The sequence below is a fragment of the Eptatretus burgeri genome, chromosome 2, assembly GCF_056783735.1.
Source record: "Eptatretus burgeri isolate ZD-2024b chromosome 2, Ebu_testis_v1, whole genome shotgun sequence".
In the NCBI taxonomy this organism is placed as follows: domain Eukaryota; kingdom Metazoa; phylum Chordata; class Myxini; order Myxiniformes; family Myxinidae; genus Eptatretus; species Eptatretus burgeri.
In genome coordinates this window covers 64309718-64330830 of record NC_140962.1, presented here as the reverse complement: position 1 = coordinate 64330830, position 21113 = coordinate 64309718, and the positions used below count along the sequence as shown (strand labels likewise).

The 21113-nt window shown below is 43.5% G+C and overlaps 1 protein-coding gene across 4 annotated transcripts in view; it reads left to right on the top strand.

The window, feature by feature from the left end:
- Positions 1-242: 242 nt before the first annotated feature.
- The window catches only part of LOC147032188 (tubulinyl-Tyr carboxypeptidase 2-like), a 42045-nt gene continuing 21174 nt past the window's right edge, over positions 243-21113 (top strand). For 2 of the 4 annotated variants that reach the window (XM_085869559.1, XM_085869562.1), the window contains exons 1-2: positions 244-684; positions 16726-16814. In XM_085869559.1, the coding sequence (XP_085725685.1) occupies positions 415-684; positions 16726-16814 (359 nt within the window). In that variant the 5' untranslated portion in view covers positions 244-414. Of the gene's footprint in view, positions 685-16725; positions 16815-21113 lie in introns of all 4 variants that reach the window. The other 2 variants (XM_085869560.1, XM_085869561.1) reach the window with 2 other exon arrangements.

The following is a 21113-nucleotide window of genomic DNA, read 5'->3' as shown; positions in this document are numbered from 1 at the left end:
ATACATGGATGCCTCGCTCTGATTTATACACAGCTTCATTTGGCGTCCTCTTTTCATCGAACTCACAGATTTAATTGATAGTCTGTACACATGAAGAAACTAATAGATAATTTTCGCAAAAAAGAAATAGGAAAAACGATTTTATTATGAAACGAGCGAAAGCTGCGCGCGCCTGAAGAAAACCGTGAACCGGAATATAATTTTGTGGTGGGTGGTGCATTGACAGCCAATCAGTGAACGATCGGAAGTGACGTAATGCTTCAGTCAGCTGCTATTGGACCGTTACTTATGCCGTGTAACGGTCAACCATAACGGTTAATTTTCGCCTTTATACCGCCGTGTCGGCCATGGGGCAGAGATCGGGACTGTGGTGGCGCGGTCTCCGGTGAATGGGTGGCGGTGCTGTCGCGAGCCATGCCCGGAGCACGTGATCAGCCGCGGCCACGTCGTGGGCCCTCGTTGACCCTGTCCTCGGACCACCAAACGAGACTGTGCGATGAGACCGCAGTGTCGGAGGACGATGAGGACAATAAGGAAAGCGTCGGTTTATTGTCGCACGTGAACCGGGCCGGTTTTCCCATGGACGCGATCACGTGGGAACGCATGTGGTGGATCGCGGCCAGGCAGCACCCGGGTGGATGTGACATGACGTGTAGTATCCGCCAAGCCAGCCAGCTACCCAAGGTGTGATCTTGTCGTTATCCGCTGCCTTTTGACGATTTGCCTTATTGTTTGTAGTCCATTGGTGACGGGTTAGGGAGATCTTTTTTTTTTCCGGGGGTTACATCAACAAGGCGGGGCCAGGAAGGAAATGTTGGAGGGTGTTGACCGGTGGTGCTCACAAACTGAAGATTCCAGAACATCAAGACTTTTGTGTGGTTTTAGAGACGTGTTCGTATTCTAATTACTACAGATTTAAAAGAGCAGGCACACTTGCATCATTTACTTGTGTAAATGTGGGGAACACGACGTGCTCACACCGGGCATTGAACCCAAGTCCCCAAGTGCTCTGCCATCTGAGATATCTGTGGGATCGTCGGAGCAGCGACGGCCTGTCCACGACGGGATCTTCCCCCACCCCCACCCGCTATGGGGAACGAATCAACTCTGTGGGTTTCTCAGATAGCTCCGATGGGGCAGAGGACCTGGGTTCGATTCCCAGGCTGTGCAGGGTGAAATCCAAAAGTCCCGTAAAGCAAAGGGACGGAAAATGATACAATAATCTTCGAGTCCAAAACTGATTGAGGGTATTAATTCCAGGAAAGAGTATAATTTGAAGCGATGAGTTGGGCTACATAAGTACACCAAATTTCAAATTGGTCACTTGATGCAAATTGGTCACAAAAAAAATTCTGGAAGAAAAAATCATGGCGAAGGGACGGAATCGATAGACTTGAGAAATCTTAACTTTTATTTTCTTGCCTAGATTGTATATACATTATAAATATAAATTAAATGAAATCTGTTTTACTGCATTTGTAATCATATGGGAGATTCTGAATAGCATTTTTTTTTTTTTATATATACTTGAAGTGAAAGTTCAGTCCCAACCAACTTCTCGGTATACATAGTACAATGTGAAGGGATGGAAAAAAATGTTCACGTTGTTGATGTGATATGGCGAAAAATTATTTTGTTCCATATGGTCAAAATTAATTCTGAACAGTTATTTCTGATATGATCTGTCATTACGAATCAAAAATTTACTTGAGGGATGCTTTCAAAAAAAAAAAAATTGAGCTTTCTAAAAACAGGCTTTTTTCGTGTCAAAAAACGTCTTTTTTTTTTTTTTTTTTTTTTTTTTAGAAAATCATCAAAAAATCATTTTTTTTTCAAAAAATATGTATGCAATCAATTATTTTGGTATTTAATAAGTTGACTCTTACCAAGATGAGTATGAAGACCAACTTTTACCCAAAGTTGATGTCTATGGAATATTTCAGAGCCAAAAATCCATTTAAAAAAAATGTTAATGACGTTTGGATTTCACCCTGCACGTAGTTTTCTCCAAATACAGATTATGTATGTTCATCAATACGATTAATTGTATTACTACGGGCCCTCTGTTGTAATAATAGCGGACATGGATTTATTCCCCCATGGGGGGGTGGAGGGGAAGATCCTCTCGTGGAAACGCCGTCACTGCTCACAGGGTTGGCAGTGAGTGTCCCAGAAGCAGTGGCGGAAAGAGACCTTTTTATATGTGGGAGAGTGGCGTGCTCATTACATACTTTATACGTGTACTCGCATTCCCATTATACCTACTTTATACACGTACTCACATTCTTATAAAACATACTTTATACACGTACTCGCATTCTAATTGTACATACTTTATAGACGTACTCGCATTCTTATTATACATACTTTATACACGTACTCACATTCTAATTATACATACTGTTGCGGATTTGGAAAGCTATCTCACTCAACATTCAGGTCCTTTAGCTCAGTTATCTTGGTAAGTACGTGTTTTATAGATAGCGCTTTCCCCTAGTCTAACGGGAGTTTAAATGTTCCTGCGCTGCGGTTTGTTATAATGGTTGGGTTTTCCTTTTGTTCGGGGTTTCACCACCGCCAGCCCCGCCGGGTCGCCGGCGACCGCACCGCATCGCCCTCGCCTGGATTCGCACCTCCGCCTGGCCGGTCGTGGGGTTTTCCGCTCGATTTGGCAGATGGGAGGAGTGTGCAGGTGGCGCATACGCAGGAGGGCGTCGGTCGGAAAAGGACACTGAGAGCTCTGATGAGATTGACGGGTCAGTCTGTGAGATTGACGGGAGCTCTGAGGAGATTGATGAATCCTCTGAGAGAGACAAAGCCAGAGCCACCCAGGAGGAGAGAAGGGGGGGAGGAAGCGAAGTGAGCCGGCGGGTGCTCCTGTCGTCGTCGTGGCGTTGGTGGTCACCACTGTGGCTGTTGTCTTGCTGGGCTCGTCGTGCTGGACTTGGGGGCTCATCGAGCTGGTCTGAAGACGTCGTCCTGTCCTACCTTCGTCGTCAAGGACAGGTCCAAAGCAGACCCTTACCTCCAGCTCACCTTCCCTCTGAGCTGGGGGTATTAATAAAGGTGATTGCCACCATCTGTCTGCTTGTGGGCCCGTCTAGTAAGTACCAAACTGTTAAGTGCCTGTACATTACATGATAGAACTCAGCTGTAGGCTTTTTGCTCGTGTCCTGTCCCATTCCCCCATTCATTGCATATGTGCATTTAAAATAAATGTCACCTGCTTGTTGCGTCCCTTCCTCACATTGACTGCCATGGAACGTTCGGGATATAAGCTGGCTTTTAAAGCCGATTAAAATAATCTGGTCCGACGGGATCTGGCGAATTAAAACCGCTCAGCATTCGCATATGGAACGAGCCGCTTTAGCTGCTCGTTTTCATGCAGGCCCCGTCGAGGTACAAACTCTTGGTAGTCTGTCTGCGCGAATAATTAGGTAAATCGATAATTCGGCGATCGACCCTGTGGCGCGTGGGCAGAACATTGACAAGTTTGTGGCATAATAAAAACACCTGAAGCTGGATTTTGGCGTTGGTCCGGAAGCTACGACTCGATTGCGCGTTCGGTGGACGCGCAGCCTGGATTGGGCTGAAAAGGTCGTGCACACGCCGAACGGGCGGAAATCTACAACAATACTTTATACACGTACTCGCATTCTCATTATACATAACTTGTACATGTACTCGCATTCTAATTGTACATACTTTATACACGTACTCTAATTTTAATTGTACATACTTAAAACACGTACTCGCATTCTAATTGTACATACTTTTTACATGTATTCACATTCTAATTGTACATACTTTTATACACGTACTCGCATTCTAATTGTACATACTTTGTACACGTTCTAATTGTACATACTTTATACACGTACAAACATTCTAATTGTACATACTTTATACACGTTCTCACATTCTAACTATACATACTTTATACACGTTCTCACATTCTAACTATACATACTTTATACACGTTCTCACATTCTAACTATACATACTTTATACACGTACTCACATTCTAATTATACAAACTTTTTATACACGTACTCACGTTCTAATTATACATGCTTTATACACGTATTCACGTTCTAATTATGCATGCTTTATACACGTACTCGCATTCTAATTATACACACTGTAAACACGTACTAACATTCTAATTATACAAACTTTATACACGTACTCGCGTTCTAATTATACATGCTTTATACACGTACTCACATTCTAATTATACATACTTTATACACGTACTCGCATTCTAATTGTACATTCTTTGTACACGTAGTAACATTCTAATTATACATACTTTGTACATGTACCAACATTCTAATTGTACATACTTTATTCACGTACTAACATTCTAATTGTACATACTTTATAGACGTACTCACATGCTAATTATACATACTGTTACGGCTGTGGAAATTTGCAATACACCAGAAAGGTCCTCAGGTTAGATATATCGATAAGTTCATGTGTAGTTAGTCCACACCCGTTGTTTAGAGGGAATATGTGTGATTCATCCGGGCTGCGATGCTTTGAGGTAGCCATTTTTCTTTATCATTATTTTGGACCAATCGCCTGCCAACAACCAAACCACCACAGCAAACCACCCACCACCTTCACCTTTCTCCTTCCACCACCATCAACCACACCACCTGTCAACACCGAACGTCGTGCTGTCCGGGACCCGTTCGGTGATTGTTGCCGAACACTTCGAGCCGCGAGTACAAATGGATGCCTTTACGGGAGAGGAAATCGGATCGGGGAGGTTCACGCCCCCTTTTCCTCCATCCAATGGGCGAGCGTCGTGCGGTGTGGCCCCGCCCCCAAGTGCGATGCATGTGGATTCCTTTTAGGAGGAAATTCGGATCAAGAGAGGCTCACGCCCCTTTTTGCCGGACCAATGGCTGAACATCGGGTGGCGTGGCCCCGTCTCCAAGCGCGTTTTGATCCACAAATTTACATACACGCTCCTCCCCCAGTCTATAAAGACGCGAGCACAAGGGGACTCGCGGCTGGTTGGTCGAGTGAAGACGGAGGTCGTCGTCGAGGTTGTCGTTGTTGGGTCGTGGTCTGAGTCGTGTGTTTGCAGGGGACGGAGCTCGGAGTTGAGGTCGCGGAGTGAAGCAGGGACACGGAAGAGGGCTCAGGGGCGAGAGTTCGCCAGAGTCGGTACGGTCCCAAGGCCCCGCTAGTGGGACGGAGTGTCCACCATTCCCCTCTCCACCCTGAGCATCAACAATTCCCCCCATCTGCGCTGAGATAGCGCCGGTAACCCCGTCTGTTCCCCACCCCAACCATGGTGTCGACCGACCAACGCACGCCAGGGGCACGGAGACAGGCACGTTACGCTGACATTGTGGCTAGCCCGCCATCGCGCCACGAGGGCGCGGGTAAGACCCCTTCGGTCTCGTGGACATGGCCGCTCACCCAGGTCCCACGTACATTTGGTCCACGGACCTGTCTGCCCCCTTGCCTATGAGGGTGGCTTTTATTTGCTATGTGTGTGTGGCGCCAGTCTTAAGTTTACCTGAATGAGTGCTTGTACAATGCTTTTTTCGGTTGTAACTCTGCGTTGTGTTCTTGCTTTGACTGTATACGTGCTTGTCTGAGAGTGAAATAAATGTGCTTGTCAAATTGTTTCCCGTTTCGTTGCGTCCTTTCCTTCATTTGAAAGTGCCATCTTGCATCACGGAAGGGATTGGTAGTGGGTTTAGACACCCAGCAAGTAATCTGAACCGTCGAGGTCGGCGATAACTCCACTCGGTTATCCCCCTTAGCACGGAACGAGCTGCTTTTAGCGGTTCGTGTCCATCGGCGATTCACCCTATTTCGCGCGGGTAGAATGCGGACTGGGTTGTGGTGAGGTTAAACCCCCACCCGTGACTAGCTCCTTGGCGGTGTTTCCAAGAGGGTCACGACTGAATTGTCCATTCCGGTGAGCGACGCGGTCGCGATTTGAGTTGCGTGCCAGATCGCACGCCGGCGGGCATGAATTCGTAACAATACTTTATACTCGTACTAACATTCGAATTATACATACTTTATACACGTACTCTCATTCTAATTATACATACTTTATACACGTACTCGCATTCTAATTGTACATACTTTATACATTTACTCACATTCTAATTATACATACTTTATACATTTACTCACATTCTAATTATACATACTTTATACACGTACTCTCATTCCAATTATACACGTACTCGCATTCTAATTATACATGCTTTATACACGTACTCACATTCTAATTATACATAGTTTATACACGTACTAACATTCTAATTGTACATACTGTTGTGAATTCGTGCCCGCCGGCGTGTGATCGGCCACGTAACTTGAGTAACTCGAATCGCGACCGCGTCGCCCACCGGACGGACAATTCAGTCGTGACCCTCCGGGAACTATCGCCCGGAGCCAGTCACGGGTGGGGGTTTAACCTCAACACGATCGTGCTAATTGCCCACCTGCGCAGGATAGGGTTGCTCGCCAAATTCGACCTACCTAAGTACCTGCGCGAGTGGTCGACCGGGCGATCATACCACGCCACAGGCCGACTCTGGACACGAACCGCTTAAGCGGTTCATTCCGTATCACAGGGATAACCAAGCGGAGTTATCGTCGGCCTTGACGCTTCCGATTAATTACCGGGCGTTTTAAACCCACTATCAATCCCTTACGTGATGCAAGATGGAGATTCAATAAAAGGAAGGAGACTAAGCAAAGCGGGAAACAGTTCAATAAGCAATGCACTTTAATACGGACACACATGGAAGCACGTATATACAGCCATACAATAATGCAACAAAAGCAAATGCAGAGCTACAACCGAATAAAAGCAAAGGTTTATTTACATGCACTTAAACAGTTTCTACTTTACAAGACACGGCGCCACAGCATGCATTCAACCCGAAAGAAAGAAGGCCACCCTCATAAGCGAGGAGGCAGACGTGTCCGTAGACCAAATGTACGTGGATCCTGGAGGATCGGCTAGGTCCACGAGACCGGGGATGTCTTCCCCGCATCCTCGTGCCTCGATGGCGGGCAAGCCGCAATGTTTGCGCCGCTGCGCCCTGACTCCATGCCCTGGCATGGCGTGGTCGGTGAGTCCTCTCCAGCGTGCTCCACGCGAGTGGTCTTGTTGGCACCACGTTTAGGGTGGGGGAGGAACGGGTGCCCCCTCAGCACTATCTCAGCGTGAATGGGGTGGGGGGGAGAAATCGCTGATGCTCAGGGAGAGGGGTATGGATAGCTGGCTTGGATCCCGCGACGAGACGAGCGACCCTCCCCCCCCCCTCACCGCAACCTCGTTGCCCTCTGCCGTCTCCCCTGCAACTCTTCCGCAACTACTCTCCAACTCTTCTCGAACTCCTCCCAGCTCATCTTCTCCCGAACTCCTCCCAGCTCAATTCACGTGCGCGAGTCGCCTTACGCTCGCATCTTTATAGGTCTCAGGAGGAGCCCATATGCAAATATTCGGATCAAAACGCGATTGGGGGCGGGGCCACGCCACCCTCTGTTCAGCCATTGGTCGGGCAGAAAGGGAGGCGTGAAGCATTCCTGATCCGAATTCTGCTCGCTGAGAATCCACGTTCATCGTGCTTGGAGGCGGGACCATACAAACCGACGCTTGCCCATTGGACGGAGAAAAAGGGTCGTGACGCCTTCTGGATCCGAATTCTCCCTCAAAGGCCGCCATTCGCGCTCGCGGCTCGATGCGTTTGGCACCGATCGCCGAACGGGCCCCAGACAGTCCAACGTTCAGTATTCACAGGTAGTGCGGTTGGTAGTTGGGGTGGTCGTAGTTGTTGTGATGGTGGCATGGTTGGCATTGTGGTTAAGGTGGTTGTTTAATGGTGGTTAAGACGTGGTTGGTTCAAAATAACAACCGAAAAGAAAAACGGCTATCTCAAAGCGTCGCAGCCCGGATGAATCACACATACTTCCTCTATACAATGGTTTTCGGCGAACTACACATGGACTTATCGATATATCTCACCTGAGGACTCTTTATGGTGTAATGCGAATTTTCACAACCATAACAATACTTTATACACGTACTCACATTCTAATTGTACATTCTTTATACACGTACTAACATTCTAATTATACATACTTTATACACGTACTAACATTCTAATTGTACAAACTTTATAGACGTACTCACATGCTAATTATACATACTTTATGCTCTTCCTAACATTCGAATTGTACATACTTTATAGACGTACTCACATTCTAATTATACATACTTTATACACGTACTCGCATTCTAATTGTACATACTTTATACACGTACTCAATAAATAAAAAAATGACCGTTTTTACAGCCATTTTTCCCTGCTGTGCAGGGGTTTGGCTTTTTTTCTTGAGGCAATGTTTTATGGCCGGATGCCCTTCCTGACGCCAACCCTGGTCGCTTCTTACGACACACAGGGATATGGTACATCTATTCTAACCGGGGCATACACCGGGACCAGTACACTGGCACTCATTTCGCCGACCTCGGAAGGATGACAGGCTGAGTCAACCCCCTGGTGTATTAATTCAGTGGCCCAACGGGGTTTGAACTCAGGACCTTTTGGATCCCAAGCCGCTGCCCTAACCACTGCGCCAACACCAGGACGTACTCACATTCTAATTATACATACTTTATACACGTACTCGCATTCTAACTGTACATACTTTATACACGTACTCACATTCTAATTATACTTATTTTATACACTTACTCGCATTCGAATTATACATACTTTATACACGTACTCACATTCTAATTATACATACTTTATACATGTACTCACATTCTAATTATACATACTTTATACACGTACTCGCATTCTAATATTACATACTTTATACACGTACTCGCATTCTAATATTACATACTTTATACACGTATTCGCATTCTAATATTACATACTTTATACACGTACTCGCATTCTAATATTACATACTTTATACACGTACTCGCATTCTAATATTACATACTTTATACACGTACTCGCATTCTAATTGTACATACTTTATACACGTACTCGCATTCTAATATTACATACTTTATACACGTACTCGCATTCTAATATTACATACTTTATACACGTACTCGCATTCGAATTATACATACTTTATACACGTACTCGCATTCTAATTGTACATACTTTATACACGTACTCGCATTCTAATATTACATACTTTATACACGTACTCGCATTCTAATTGTACATACTTTATACACGTATTCACATTCTAATTGTATATACGTTGTACACGTACTCACATTCTAATTGTACATACATTGTACACTTACGAACATTCGAATTGTACATACTTTATACATGTACGCACTCGCATTCTAATTATACATACTTTATACACGTACTCACATTCTAATTGTACATACTTCATGCATGTATTCACATTCTAATTGTACATACTTTTTCACGTACTTGCATTCTAATTTAACATTCTTTATCCACGTACAAGCACGTAATGGTAGCTGTGAGCGCTGTTATAAATACAGAATGTTTTGTTTGGTTCCGGGGCCATAAGATAAATTGTACGAGATTCTTGCATCTATTGCTCAAAGGAGAGGTGTGTGTGCACATTCGTGTTTGCTGCCGCTTGCTTACATTAACAGGAAATGATAGGAACGCGACATCTTGCATCCATGGCTATTTCTTGTGTTTCCTTTATTTCTGTCACCCTGATTTGCATTTTGGAATACAACAATTATGGTTAAACATTTTGAAATCGTCACTCTTTCATTTAAATGCTGAAAATTATGTTTCGAAGACCATTGGAGTCATTACGTCAGATAAAAAGTGGCCTGCGAGCATCACCGAGTCGTGGAAAACACACACTGCTCATGTGCCCAAGGGCTCATTCGCATTCTTGCGCGTTTTCAAAAGTCATGTATTGTCTGTGCTAAATTTATGAGCTGCCTCTTTTCGGTCTCTGTCATCTGTTTTATTTGTGGATTTTTGTGATCATAAAATTAAGCTGTTGCTGAATCATTATGCTCCTCAAGTATTGATGTTATTTTGTCTTCAGAAACTTTGTACAGATCATACAAAGTAACTCGTCTCTACAAATTCCCAATAATTTTTTCCGAAGTATAGTTTTGGCATTCACCTGTAAATCTCGACTTTATAAAGAGCCGTGCGTGCGTCCGTCACATTCCATCCATTGGTTGGACAGTTTGTCTGACTTAACCCACAATTTCTAGACTTTGGCCACCATGTTTTACTGTTTTGCGAAGTCAAAGACGTCTTCGGAGCTTTCATATTCACATTTGCCATGCCCTCCCTATAAGTTTTCCCTTTAGTCTAAAATGTCCAAAGTGACAGCTTTAAAATGTGCCTAACTGGCCTTGTGAATATAGGCCTCAGGGATCGAGGCAGCGTTCTGCCACATCATTATTTGGGCGGTGTTCAAGGGAACATTATCTCGAGCAGGATTTAAACCGTGCCATTATAAGGCCAAGGGTATGAAAGTCATAGAATACCGTCCTTATGAAATGAAAAATACATGAGGCTTTTTTTTTTTTTTCATTATTCATTATTTCAGAAAAAGCACAAAAATCTGCCATTTCTATGCAAGAAAGGTCTCTTCACAGTTTTATATTTCAGTACAGTGTAAATTCTTAGTATTTATAGATACAACAGTACACATACTGAAATATAAAGCGCGTGTATCGAACTTTAGCTTGCATTTACAACATTCAAAAATTGAGATCCAGTCTTGTACAGATGTCAGGTTCGACATGAACGTTCAACACTTCTTATAAACGCTTCCTGACTGGCTCCTCAGTGCAGTCATTGCACTGAGGGTAAAATTCATCCAGATCATCAACTTCTTCCACTTCTACACCACAGAATATGCAGATGGGCTCAAATCCACATCTGTAGTAGAGTTTCTCGATATGGTCACCACAATCATGGTCTTTGATAAATACCTCCAACCCCTTTGGCAGGGTGATATCATCTGAAAAGGAAGATTGAAAACTGATTAGTGAAGACAAGAACATTATGGAGTCCCAAGCACTTGACCAAAGAATGCTTGGCTGAGATGGCACAATCATAGTTTAGAAGAACCTGATATACATGAATCTACATCACTCAAATCTAGTGTTGTAACAATGGTTCACTGAACATGACAAACAGGAGACTACATGTGTATTCCACATCTGCAAGAATTTCTTGGAGTTGCGTTTTCTTTAGATGGACTGGATTTTCAATATTCAATATTCAATTCAAAGTTCAAGGGGAACCCTGCTATGCAGAGGCTAAAATTCTCAGCATGTCGTTGCCAAGCAACGCCGCGTACGATCCCGCCAGAAAGACTGCGCATGCGCACATGTTCAGACAGACGTGACTGCTCAAAACAATGGACTATAGGACAAAGTCGTGCAGGTATTGGGGAAGGTATGGCATGTAGGACTACGGACGGTCTGTTGACATGCATTCTGGAAGAACATTGAAGAAACACAACGCCAGCTCAGTGGTTCATTCGATCATGACCGACCAGCAGCAGTTCATTCATCATGATGCTGTAAAATGCCATGCACATTCGGAGAAAACATCTTCAAATATCTCATGTAATCTGGGTCATCCATTCAAACACAAGTCACAAACAGTGTAATCTATCATTTATGAATTGATATGATGTTATTTCGTTAAAAAATGCATGTTCTTGTACTAAATTCTCACCTTTTTGACTCCTATTTTTCTCGATTCGAGAAGAGAATTGACACCGCCATGATGGAAAGCCGAGATGTAACGAACGTCATAGGTGCGCTGTGATTAGTCGATCACTTCGGAACTTCAAACTTCGTACATATTCGGAATTTCTCGGCTTGGCGCCAAGAAGGGGATAGACTATGGTTAACAAAAACACCGTTTTTGGTGATTTATATGAAGAATGATGATCATCTCGAGTCAAGGGTTTATTTTTTTTGCAAATAATGAAATTTTTTTGAAATAATGAAAATTATTGCGGCAGCTTTTGAAGCATGCGGGCAGTGGACGGTATTCTCGGACTTTCATTCCCTTGGCCGAAAGGTCTTTTTCAGAGTTCATTATTTACTTTTAATGATGTGTTTTATGCATCAGGAAGAAGGTAATTGGTTTTGGGTTAGCACAACTTACCTGCTCATGGTCACCGATCCTTTCCACATGTCGCGGGATTTCGAGTTGGACAGGCGATCGTGCCAAGCCATGACATGTAGGAGCTTTTTCATTCGTGATTCCTGTGAAGTTGGTGATGGCATGATGGGGGAGGGAAAAGTGTTAAATCTTCTACAGTTTGGATGTGAGAATGTCTATTTGCTTTTCAGTGGAAGGAGAGTGAGGAGGGGAGGACAGAGGTGTGTGTGTGTGTGTGTGTGTGTGTGTGTGTGTGTGTGTGTGTGTGTGTGTGTGTGTGTGTGTGTGTGTGTGTGTGTGTGTGTGTGTGTGTGTGTGTGTGTGTGTGTGTGTGTGTGTGTGTGTGTAAGAGAGCATAGTTGAGAACTCTTGATTTGGGAGGGGTGGGTGGGTTTCAGGCTTGAAGGGAGCATGAGATTGCCGCCTTAGGGTGGGATGTGTAGGGTGAGGACTTGGGGTTGGGGGAGGTGGGTATGGGAGAGGGAGAAAGAGAGCAAAGATGGGACAGAATTGTGGGTGGTGGTTGAAGGATTTTGGTATGGGGTGGGGGGTTGCAGGCTTGGAGTAGGGAGGGGATTGATGCCTGAGGATTGGGAGGGGGAGGGTGAGGATACAGTTTAGGGGGTGAAGGTTGAAACTTGGGATTTGTGAGAGGGAAGGGGGGGGGGCGAGTTGAAACTTGAAGTTCCATTTTACATGGCGCGTATGTTCCATGGGTCCCTGCTAGTGTTTAATATTTGTTTGTTTCATAATAACGTGCATTTGTTGAGATGGCTGTTCGGCGTCGTCATTGTTTGATGTTTGTACCGTCTGAATTGGGTCTTTGTGTTATGGTTTGTCTTGGTGCTTTCCGAGTTGGGTTATTTTTTTAAATTTATTTTGGAAGTGGCGCTTTGAAGTTTATTGTCCTGGTGGTTGTGGTATTGGTGCTATTAGGGGAGTGCAACCACCACCACCAAAAATAAAATAAACCAATGTCACCCGCAGGGTGACCCGTATCTTGCCAAAAGGTGACCACGTGTGACTTCTTTAAGGTAACACTGAGGTGAACAGAGCTGCTATCCACCAGGAGCGACTCCTTGAGGAATATCTGCCCACGAGAGATTCCGATGAGAATCGTTCTACAGAGTAACCATGAAAAATATGCTTTTTCCTCATGACATCGTAATGTCTCAAGCTTGACATATCTAGAAAGCACTCATCGAGGTGGTCAATTTGAGGTACTACACGATATGGTTCCTAAAACTTGAAAATTTGACCTTGGGGTCAAATATGTTTGACCTCAGGCGCTATCCATGAAGGTCAAGGCCAATCGCCACCAAAAATTAATCGGCTGAGTGCCAGACCATGAACTATATTCCCATGAAGTTTGAAGACGATCCGATCAAAATTACTCAAAAAATAAAGGTTTCGTCGACTCCCCTGATTTGCGACAAAGTGACCTTGACCTTTGACCTTGACCTTCAAAATTTTGTGCACTGAAAGGGACCTCTATAGGCCTCTGATATGCGAAGTTACAAAAATTTCCAATGATAACTGTGCTCTGCAGAGTGATTTATACGTGATTACAGACCAAAAAAAAACAAACAAACAAACAAAAAAAAACACATGAAAGTCAAGGCCAATCGCCACCAAAAATTCAGTTGAGCGCCAGACCATGAACTATATTCCCATGAAGTTTGAAGACGATTCGATCAAAATTACTCAAAAAATAAGGGTTTCGTCGACTCCCCTGATTTGCGACAAAGTGACCTTGACCTTTGACCTTGACCTTCAAAATTTTGTGCACTGAAAGGGACCTCTATAGGCCTCTGATATGCGAAGTTACAAAAATTTCCAATGATAACTGTGCTCTGCAGAATTTTTTATTCGTGATTACAAACAAACAAACAAAAAAACATACAATCTGACTAACATATATTGCAAAAACTTCGTTTTGGCAAGATAACAAACAAACAAACAAACAAACAAGCAGTCATCGACTGGTACTTACGAAATTGTCAACTTGACCTCTGACCTTGTCTAATAAAAGCTGTCTCTTGAGAAGGTAGCGACACAAACCAGAAGTTTCTATGATGATTCTGTACCAAACCATCAAAAATCGAATATTTGACCTCACCGTGACCTTGACCTTTGACCAATTTTGACCAAAATCTAATCAGCACTAGCCGTCACACTCCTGAATCACGTGGTGTAATTTGACATTGGTAGCTTCTTCCGTTCTCGAGTTATCGTGCCTACAAACAAACTAACTAACTAACAAATAAACCAATGTCACCCACAGGGTGACCCGTATCTTGCCAAAAGGTGACCACGTGTGACTTCTTTAAGGTCACACTGAGGGGAACAGAGCTGCTATCCACCAGGAGCGACTCCTTGAGGAATATCTGCCTACGAGAGATTCCGATGAGAATTGTTCGACAGAGTAACCATGAAAAATATGCTTTTGCCTCATAACGTCACCAAATGACGTCATAATGTCTCAAGCTTGACATATCTAGAAAGCACTCATCGAGGTGTTTAATTTGAGATACTACACGTTGTGGTTCCTAAAACTTGAAAATTTGACCTTGGGGTCAAATGTGTTTGACCTTAGGTGCTAACCATGAAGGTCAAGGCCAATCGCCACCAATAATTAATCAGCTGAGCGCCAGACCATGAACTATATTCCCATGAAGTTTGAAGACGATCCGATCAAAATTACTCAAAAAATAAGGGTTTCGTCGACTCCCCTGATTTGCGACAGTGACCTTGACCTTTGACCTTGGCCTTCAAAATTTTGTGTGCTGAAAGGGACCTCTATAGGCCTCTGATATGCGAAGTTACAAAAATTTCCAATGATAACTGTGCTCTGCAGAATTTTTTATACGTGATTACAGACAAACAAACAAACAAACAAACAAACAACAAAAAAAAACATACAAGCTGACTAACATATATTGCAAAAACTTCGTTTTGGCAAGATAACAAACAAACAAACAAACAAGCAGTCATCGACTGGTACTTACGAAATTGTCAACTTGACCTCTGACCTTGTCTAATAAAAGCTGTCTCTTGAGAAGGTAGCGACACAAACCAGAAGTTTCTATGATTATTCTGTACCAAACCATCAAAAATCGAATATTTGACCTCACCGTGACCTTGACCTTTGACCAATTTTGACCAAAATCTAATCAGCACTAGCCGTCACCCTCCTGAATCACGTGGTGTAATTTGACATTGGTAGCTTCTTCCGTTCTCGAGTTATCGTGCCTACAAACAAACTAACTAACTAACTAACAAATAAACCAATGTCACCCACAGGGTGACCCGTATCTTGCCAAAAGGTGACCACGTGTGACTTCTTTAAGGTCACACTGAGGGGAACAGAGCTGCTATCCACCAGGAGCGACTCCTTGAGGAATATCTGCCTACGAGAGATTCCGATGAGAATTGTTCTACAGAGTAACCATGAAAAATATGCTTTTGCCTCATAACGTCACCAAATGACGTCATAATGTCTCAAGCTTGACATATCTAGAAAGCACTCATCGAGGTGTTTAATTTGAGATACTACACGTTGTGGTTCCTAAAACTTGAAAATTTGACCTTGGGGTCAAATGTGTTTGACCTTAGGTGCTAACCATGAAGGTCAAGGCCAATCGCCACCAATAATTAATCAGCTGAGCGCCAGACCATGAACTATATTCCCATGAAGTTTGAAGACGATCCGATCAAAATTACTCAAAAATAAGGGTTTTGTCGACTCCCCTGATTTGTGACAAAGTGACCTTGACCTTTGACCTTGGCCTTCAAAATTTTGTGCACTGAAAGGGACCTCCATAGTCCTCTGATATGCGAAGTTACAAAATTTTCCAATCATAACTGTGCTCTGCAGAATTTTTTATACGTGATTACAGACAAACAAACAAACAAACAAACAACAAAAAAAACATACAAGCTGACTAACATATCTTGCAAAAACTTCGTTTTGGCAAGATAAAAAAAATAAAAACCCGACTCATGGAGCCAAGACTTAGCTACGTTCGCAGTAATTGCAGAGAAGGCTGTGAAGTGCATTTTCTGTTTATTGTTGCCTTTTACAACAAACACAATGCTACAAAGTGAACATTTTGATGTACAGTGCTGTATTGATTATATTGATCTCTGTGTTTGAAATTTCTCTCTTTTTTTGCTTTACCTTTGCCATGTTTTTCAACATTGTGTGTCTGTGGTTCTTTGCCCAATGAGTCCGCAGTGTTACAGCAGATGTTTCTATTGCTAATAAATACCGTAATGACAAATCAAACACCCATTTATTTTGTGTGAAATATACGTGTTTGTTTGGGCACAGTGAGGTCATGATTACACCTGGGTAAAGTGTGCATGAAAAATGATTGGTTTGTACATTGTTTTTTCTTCATGATGTAATACAGAGCAAGCACTTTTGATGTTGGGGAAAGTTGTTTGATTGACTTAATGAGGCCCATCAGACATTTTGATTTAATGTATTTTTGTTTGCATTTGCAATGACCTCATGTTTTTCTTTTTCTGAGCAATTGTGCTTTCTTTTTCTTTCTAGGTGCAGACACCATCTGTGCCAAACTTTTTACCTTCTACTCCAATTCCTGAAAAACTCGAAGCCATACAGAAGTTCATGTGTGAACTTCAGTATCCTGTATTTACCCCATCTGTGTTTGCAGAGCTAGAACCCATGTAATAAATGTACACCTTGAGAGTTCATAGAACACCTTACCCGACGCAGTCATGAGAACAAACGACATGGGCAGGCTCTGCGAGCGGTAAATTTGATTGGTCGAGATGATGTAAAATGCTGTAATACTTTGTCCACGTACTGCTAAATTAAACGTTGTTTAAAGTGCCAAAAAAGCAATTTGTGTTCAAAAGTGTGTAATTCAGTTGAACGAAAATAAAGGTTTTAAAGATCGTACAGAATTTTTATTTTTGTTTTAATTTTTTAGGAAGTTTACTGCTGTGCTGCTGTCTTTTACACCACCTTATTTAACACATTACATTAGTTCTTCACACCTGTTGTTTGTGCCCTTTTATGGTGTCCTTAAAAACAGTAAGTTTTTTGTTTGACTGCCAGCCAGGCAGACGGAGTTTTTATTTATTTATTTATTTATTTATTTTTAAGCTCACTCCTCTCTGCGGATGTGCGATCGGGATGAATTCAGAGGCAAAGTTATGCTAAACCACAAGTTCGTTTTCTGATTCATGTTCAAAATATAACGTTCACTTGATATTGTTACAAATTTGGAATTCAATTGCATACAACATACAGGTTACTTTAGTCAGCTATGTCGATAAGTGCTTGTTCCCGAGATAGCTCACCTTCCATTGTTTAATGGGCAGAAATCGATTAAGTGCGCTGCGGATCGATTTAATAGTAAGGGAATGAACAATGGAGACATCCCTCCCCCTCTTCTGCGAAGAGCAAGAAGAACCCTGCCGTCCCGTGACTCATGATGTCAACAACTCCCTCCCACCTGTGGCTGAGCGCGGGATGGAGCACAAGGGCATGAGTCATGCCGGGAGTGGGGGAAGGGCGGGAGAAGGATAAAAGTTCTTTTCTTTTCTTTGTTCGTGTGTGGGGGGAATTGGAGTAGTAAGCTTTTTGTTTCGGCAGAGAGTAGTCATTCAGCAGACCTTCGGGTCCTGTTTGGCTTGCGTTAGGGTTGAGGCCTTCGGAAGCTTTTTTGCTTCGGCTGAGGCCTGGCTCGGGAGGAGGCTTTTTGCTTTGGTGGTTCAGTGAGCTTCGGCTTCTGTTTGGCTTGGGAGAGCTTTTTGCTTCGAGCTGCTTTGTTTTGGAAGGAAGTTGAGCCGGTTTCTCGGATCGAGCTGCGAATGGTGGCTTCTTCTTCTTCTTGGTTTGTGGAGCTCTTTGTTCTCCATTTTGGTTCCCGGCTTGGTGTGACTCATCGACCTCTTCTTGGAGGTGGTTCCTTGGGGAAGCGACGCATCGACGGGAAGGATCGGCGCCTCGTCTCACCAGCACGTGTTGAGAAGCGCGGGAGGATTTGCGGGAGCTCGGGAAGGATCGCGGCTCATGGCAATTGAATCCAGGTCGCTCTTGCTGGAGCCCGGGTCTGAACACCTTGAAGACCACACGAGGTGGAGAGGTTCGAGATAGGTTCTGGGTTTCAGCTCACCTGTCCTCCGAGCTGGAGCCCGTTATTAAAGGCCTCTGCCACCGTTTCGTGTGTGTGTGTGTGTGTGTGTGTGTGTGTGTGTGTGTGTGTGTGTGTGTGTGTGTGTGTGTGTACGTTTGTCCGTGGGCCCGTCTTATAAGTAGGAAATTGTTAAGTGCTTTGTGTGCTGTAAATGTTTGCATTGTATTTCGTATAGATGGTCGTAGTTCTTTTGTCGTGCTTTTGTTGCTTGTATAATTGCATACGTGTTTTGCCTTGTTTAATTGCATACGTGCTTTATTATAATAAATGTCCTTGTGTGAATGTAAACCTGTTTGTTGCGTCCTCTTCCCTTAATTGAGCTGCCATCTTGCACTCGGAATATAGTTGGTTTTTAAATAGCCGGTAAAGTGATCGGGTCCAACGGGATTGCGCGATAATACCCCGTTTGGTTATCCCAAAAGGAAGCGAGCTGCTTAAGCGGCTCGTTTCCAAGCGGTCCCGTTGAGGTACAATCTCTCGGTAACCTACCCGCGCAAATAATTAGGTAAATCGAAGATTTGGCGATCGGACCCTGTAGCGTGGGTAGAGTGCGGACAAGGTTGTGGTGTGGTTACAAACACACCCATGGCTGGTTTCAGGCGTTGATCCGGAAAGCCGCGACTGGATTGTCCGTTCGGTGGGCGAAGCGACCGCTAATGGTTAGGCGCGGTCGTTCGCACGCCGATCAGCAGGAAATCTACAACAATATCATGTTGTTGCTTGATCATAAACTGACATTTGCAGACACAGACAGACAGACAGACAGAGGGAACAATTTGCTTAACCCCAGGTTTTGCTTCACGTGTGTGTGTGGTAACAAATGGTTACACATTTGGCTAAGATCCCATGGTGTCATTTGCAGGGTGCGCTGCTGTCATCTGTGTCCAAATACACGATCCATTTTTATTTTTATATCTCTACGATGGCATTTCAAAGTGGGACTGTACTGAACTTTTAAATGCTATCAGATCTTTGAGTTACCCAAAGGGATGAAGATCACAAGGTGACAGTTTTGGACTGTATCGGGATTATTTTAAAACTCTAAACCCAGCTTCACAGGAATCATAGTGGTCACATTAGTACAGGCATTTTTGCAGAAATATTTGGTCAACCTCCCACAAATTGCAACAAAAGCAAACTCAACAGATTTTGATTCCTGGATATGTCCTCAGTGACAGAAAAAAGTCCTAAGGGATCCTCTGGGGGGAAAGTCCTGAAATCATGGAAATCCAATATGGCCGCCACCCGGCTTCGGGGAAAATGAGAAAATTGTAAAGATTGTTATTTTAAAATGTAAATGTTTTTCTGCATTCCAATTGTTTCTAGTTATGGTCAGCATATTGATATACAAGAATATTTATAAAAAAGTGAAATGTATTGAGGGTAAAATAAAAAATTATAGCTTTTTTTTGTCCAAAAATGTCAATTTTTTGTCCCGAAAAAAAAAAAAAACTACCTGATAATGATTTTGGCTCCTGGACAAAAAAAGAAACGTTGAAGACAAGATGAAATCAAGTCTATGGCAATACACTATAATTATGTAAATCATTGAAACATGACAATTCACAATTCCATTCGGGGCAATCACATCTACCTGACGAAGGTTTCAAAATGAAAATTCGCATTAAACTCAAACTACATCCATAATTAACTTACTATACATGTTGAGAAAAATCAAGCATATTAAAGTTAGAACTCGACAATGTCGTCATCATCCTCATCATTGTCACATGGAGTGTTTGCGCAGCCAGAGCCCCTGCAGTTTCCACAAGCTGGAGTGCACTCAATGTTGTGCTTCTTGCATGTGCATCTCATGATGCTACATTCAGCCTGGCAGTTGCACCTAATGACACGTAACATCTTTTCAGGAGCTGGAGCTATTGATGTCTGAAGTGGCACAAAACCCTCATCACACTTCTGCCAACCACAGTCTGTGGAAGAAGTATGCAAGTCTGACGTCTTGAAACGAATCGAAGACCACCTTCAGAAGCATGCCGAGTCTGCAAAGATATCTTCAAGAACTTCAGCGCTCTGGGTTCAGTATATGGACATGCTAGACATTCTACGCAAATACATCTGGGCAGAGCTCACTGGGAACTGGGCACTACATCTACAGGCCATCCAGGAAATGCTGCCTTACCTGGCAGCCTCGGGCCACAACCTGTATGCCAAATCTGCGAGGGTGTATCTGCAGCAGATGTCCATCCTCAAAACTAAACATCCCAATATCCAACAACGTTTTGATGAGGGGTTCCATGTGGTTCGACGAAGTGATCGCCTGTGGGCAGGTCTTTCATCTGACCTGATCATCGAACAAGTTCTGATGAGAAGTTTGAAGACCAGCGGGGGGCTCACACGAGGGCGAGGAATGACAGAGCAACAGCGGCTGGTACGGCTACTATCAATGCCTGCCTGTGCAGAAATAAACCAGGCAATGCAGGAGCTCACAGGTGTGAACTATAACACGGGAGCAGAAGAAGGACATGACCAAGGCAAGACAATCTCGTGACTGGAAGGACACACGATCAGCTCTTCAGTATTTACAGGAACGGAATCCGTTCAGTAGTGATCCACGTCTGAGGAACATTGCCACTGGAGTTCATGCACAACTCACCGTCAACGTCGATACAGCACATGCTGTAGGAGCCAAAATATTGAAATCTATGGATGGGGAAACACCTGCCGAATACACATTTAAGAGGAAAGACCAAGTTGTCACCCTCGGCATGAAGTCATCTGTCAAGATTGATGGAGAGCAAGTCCAGGTTGACCCACA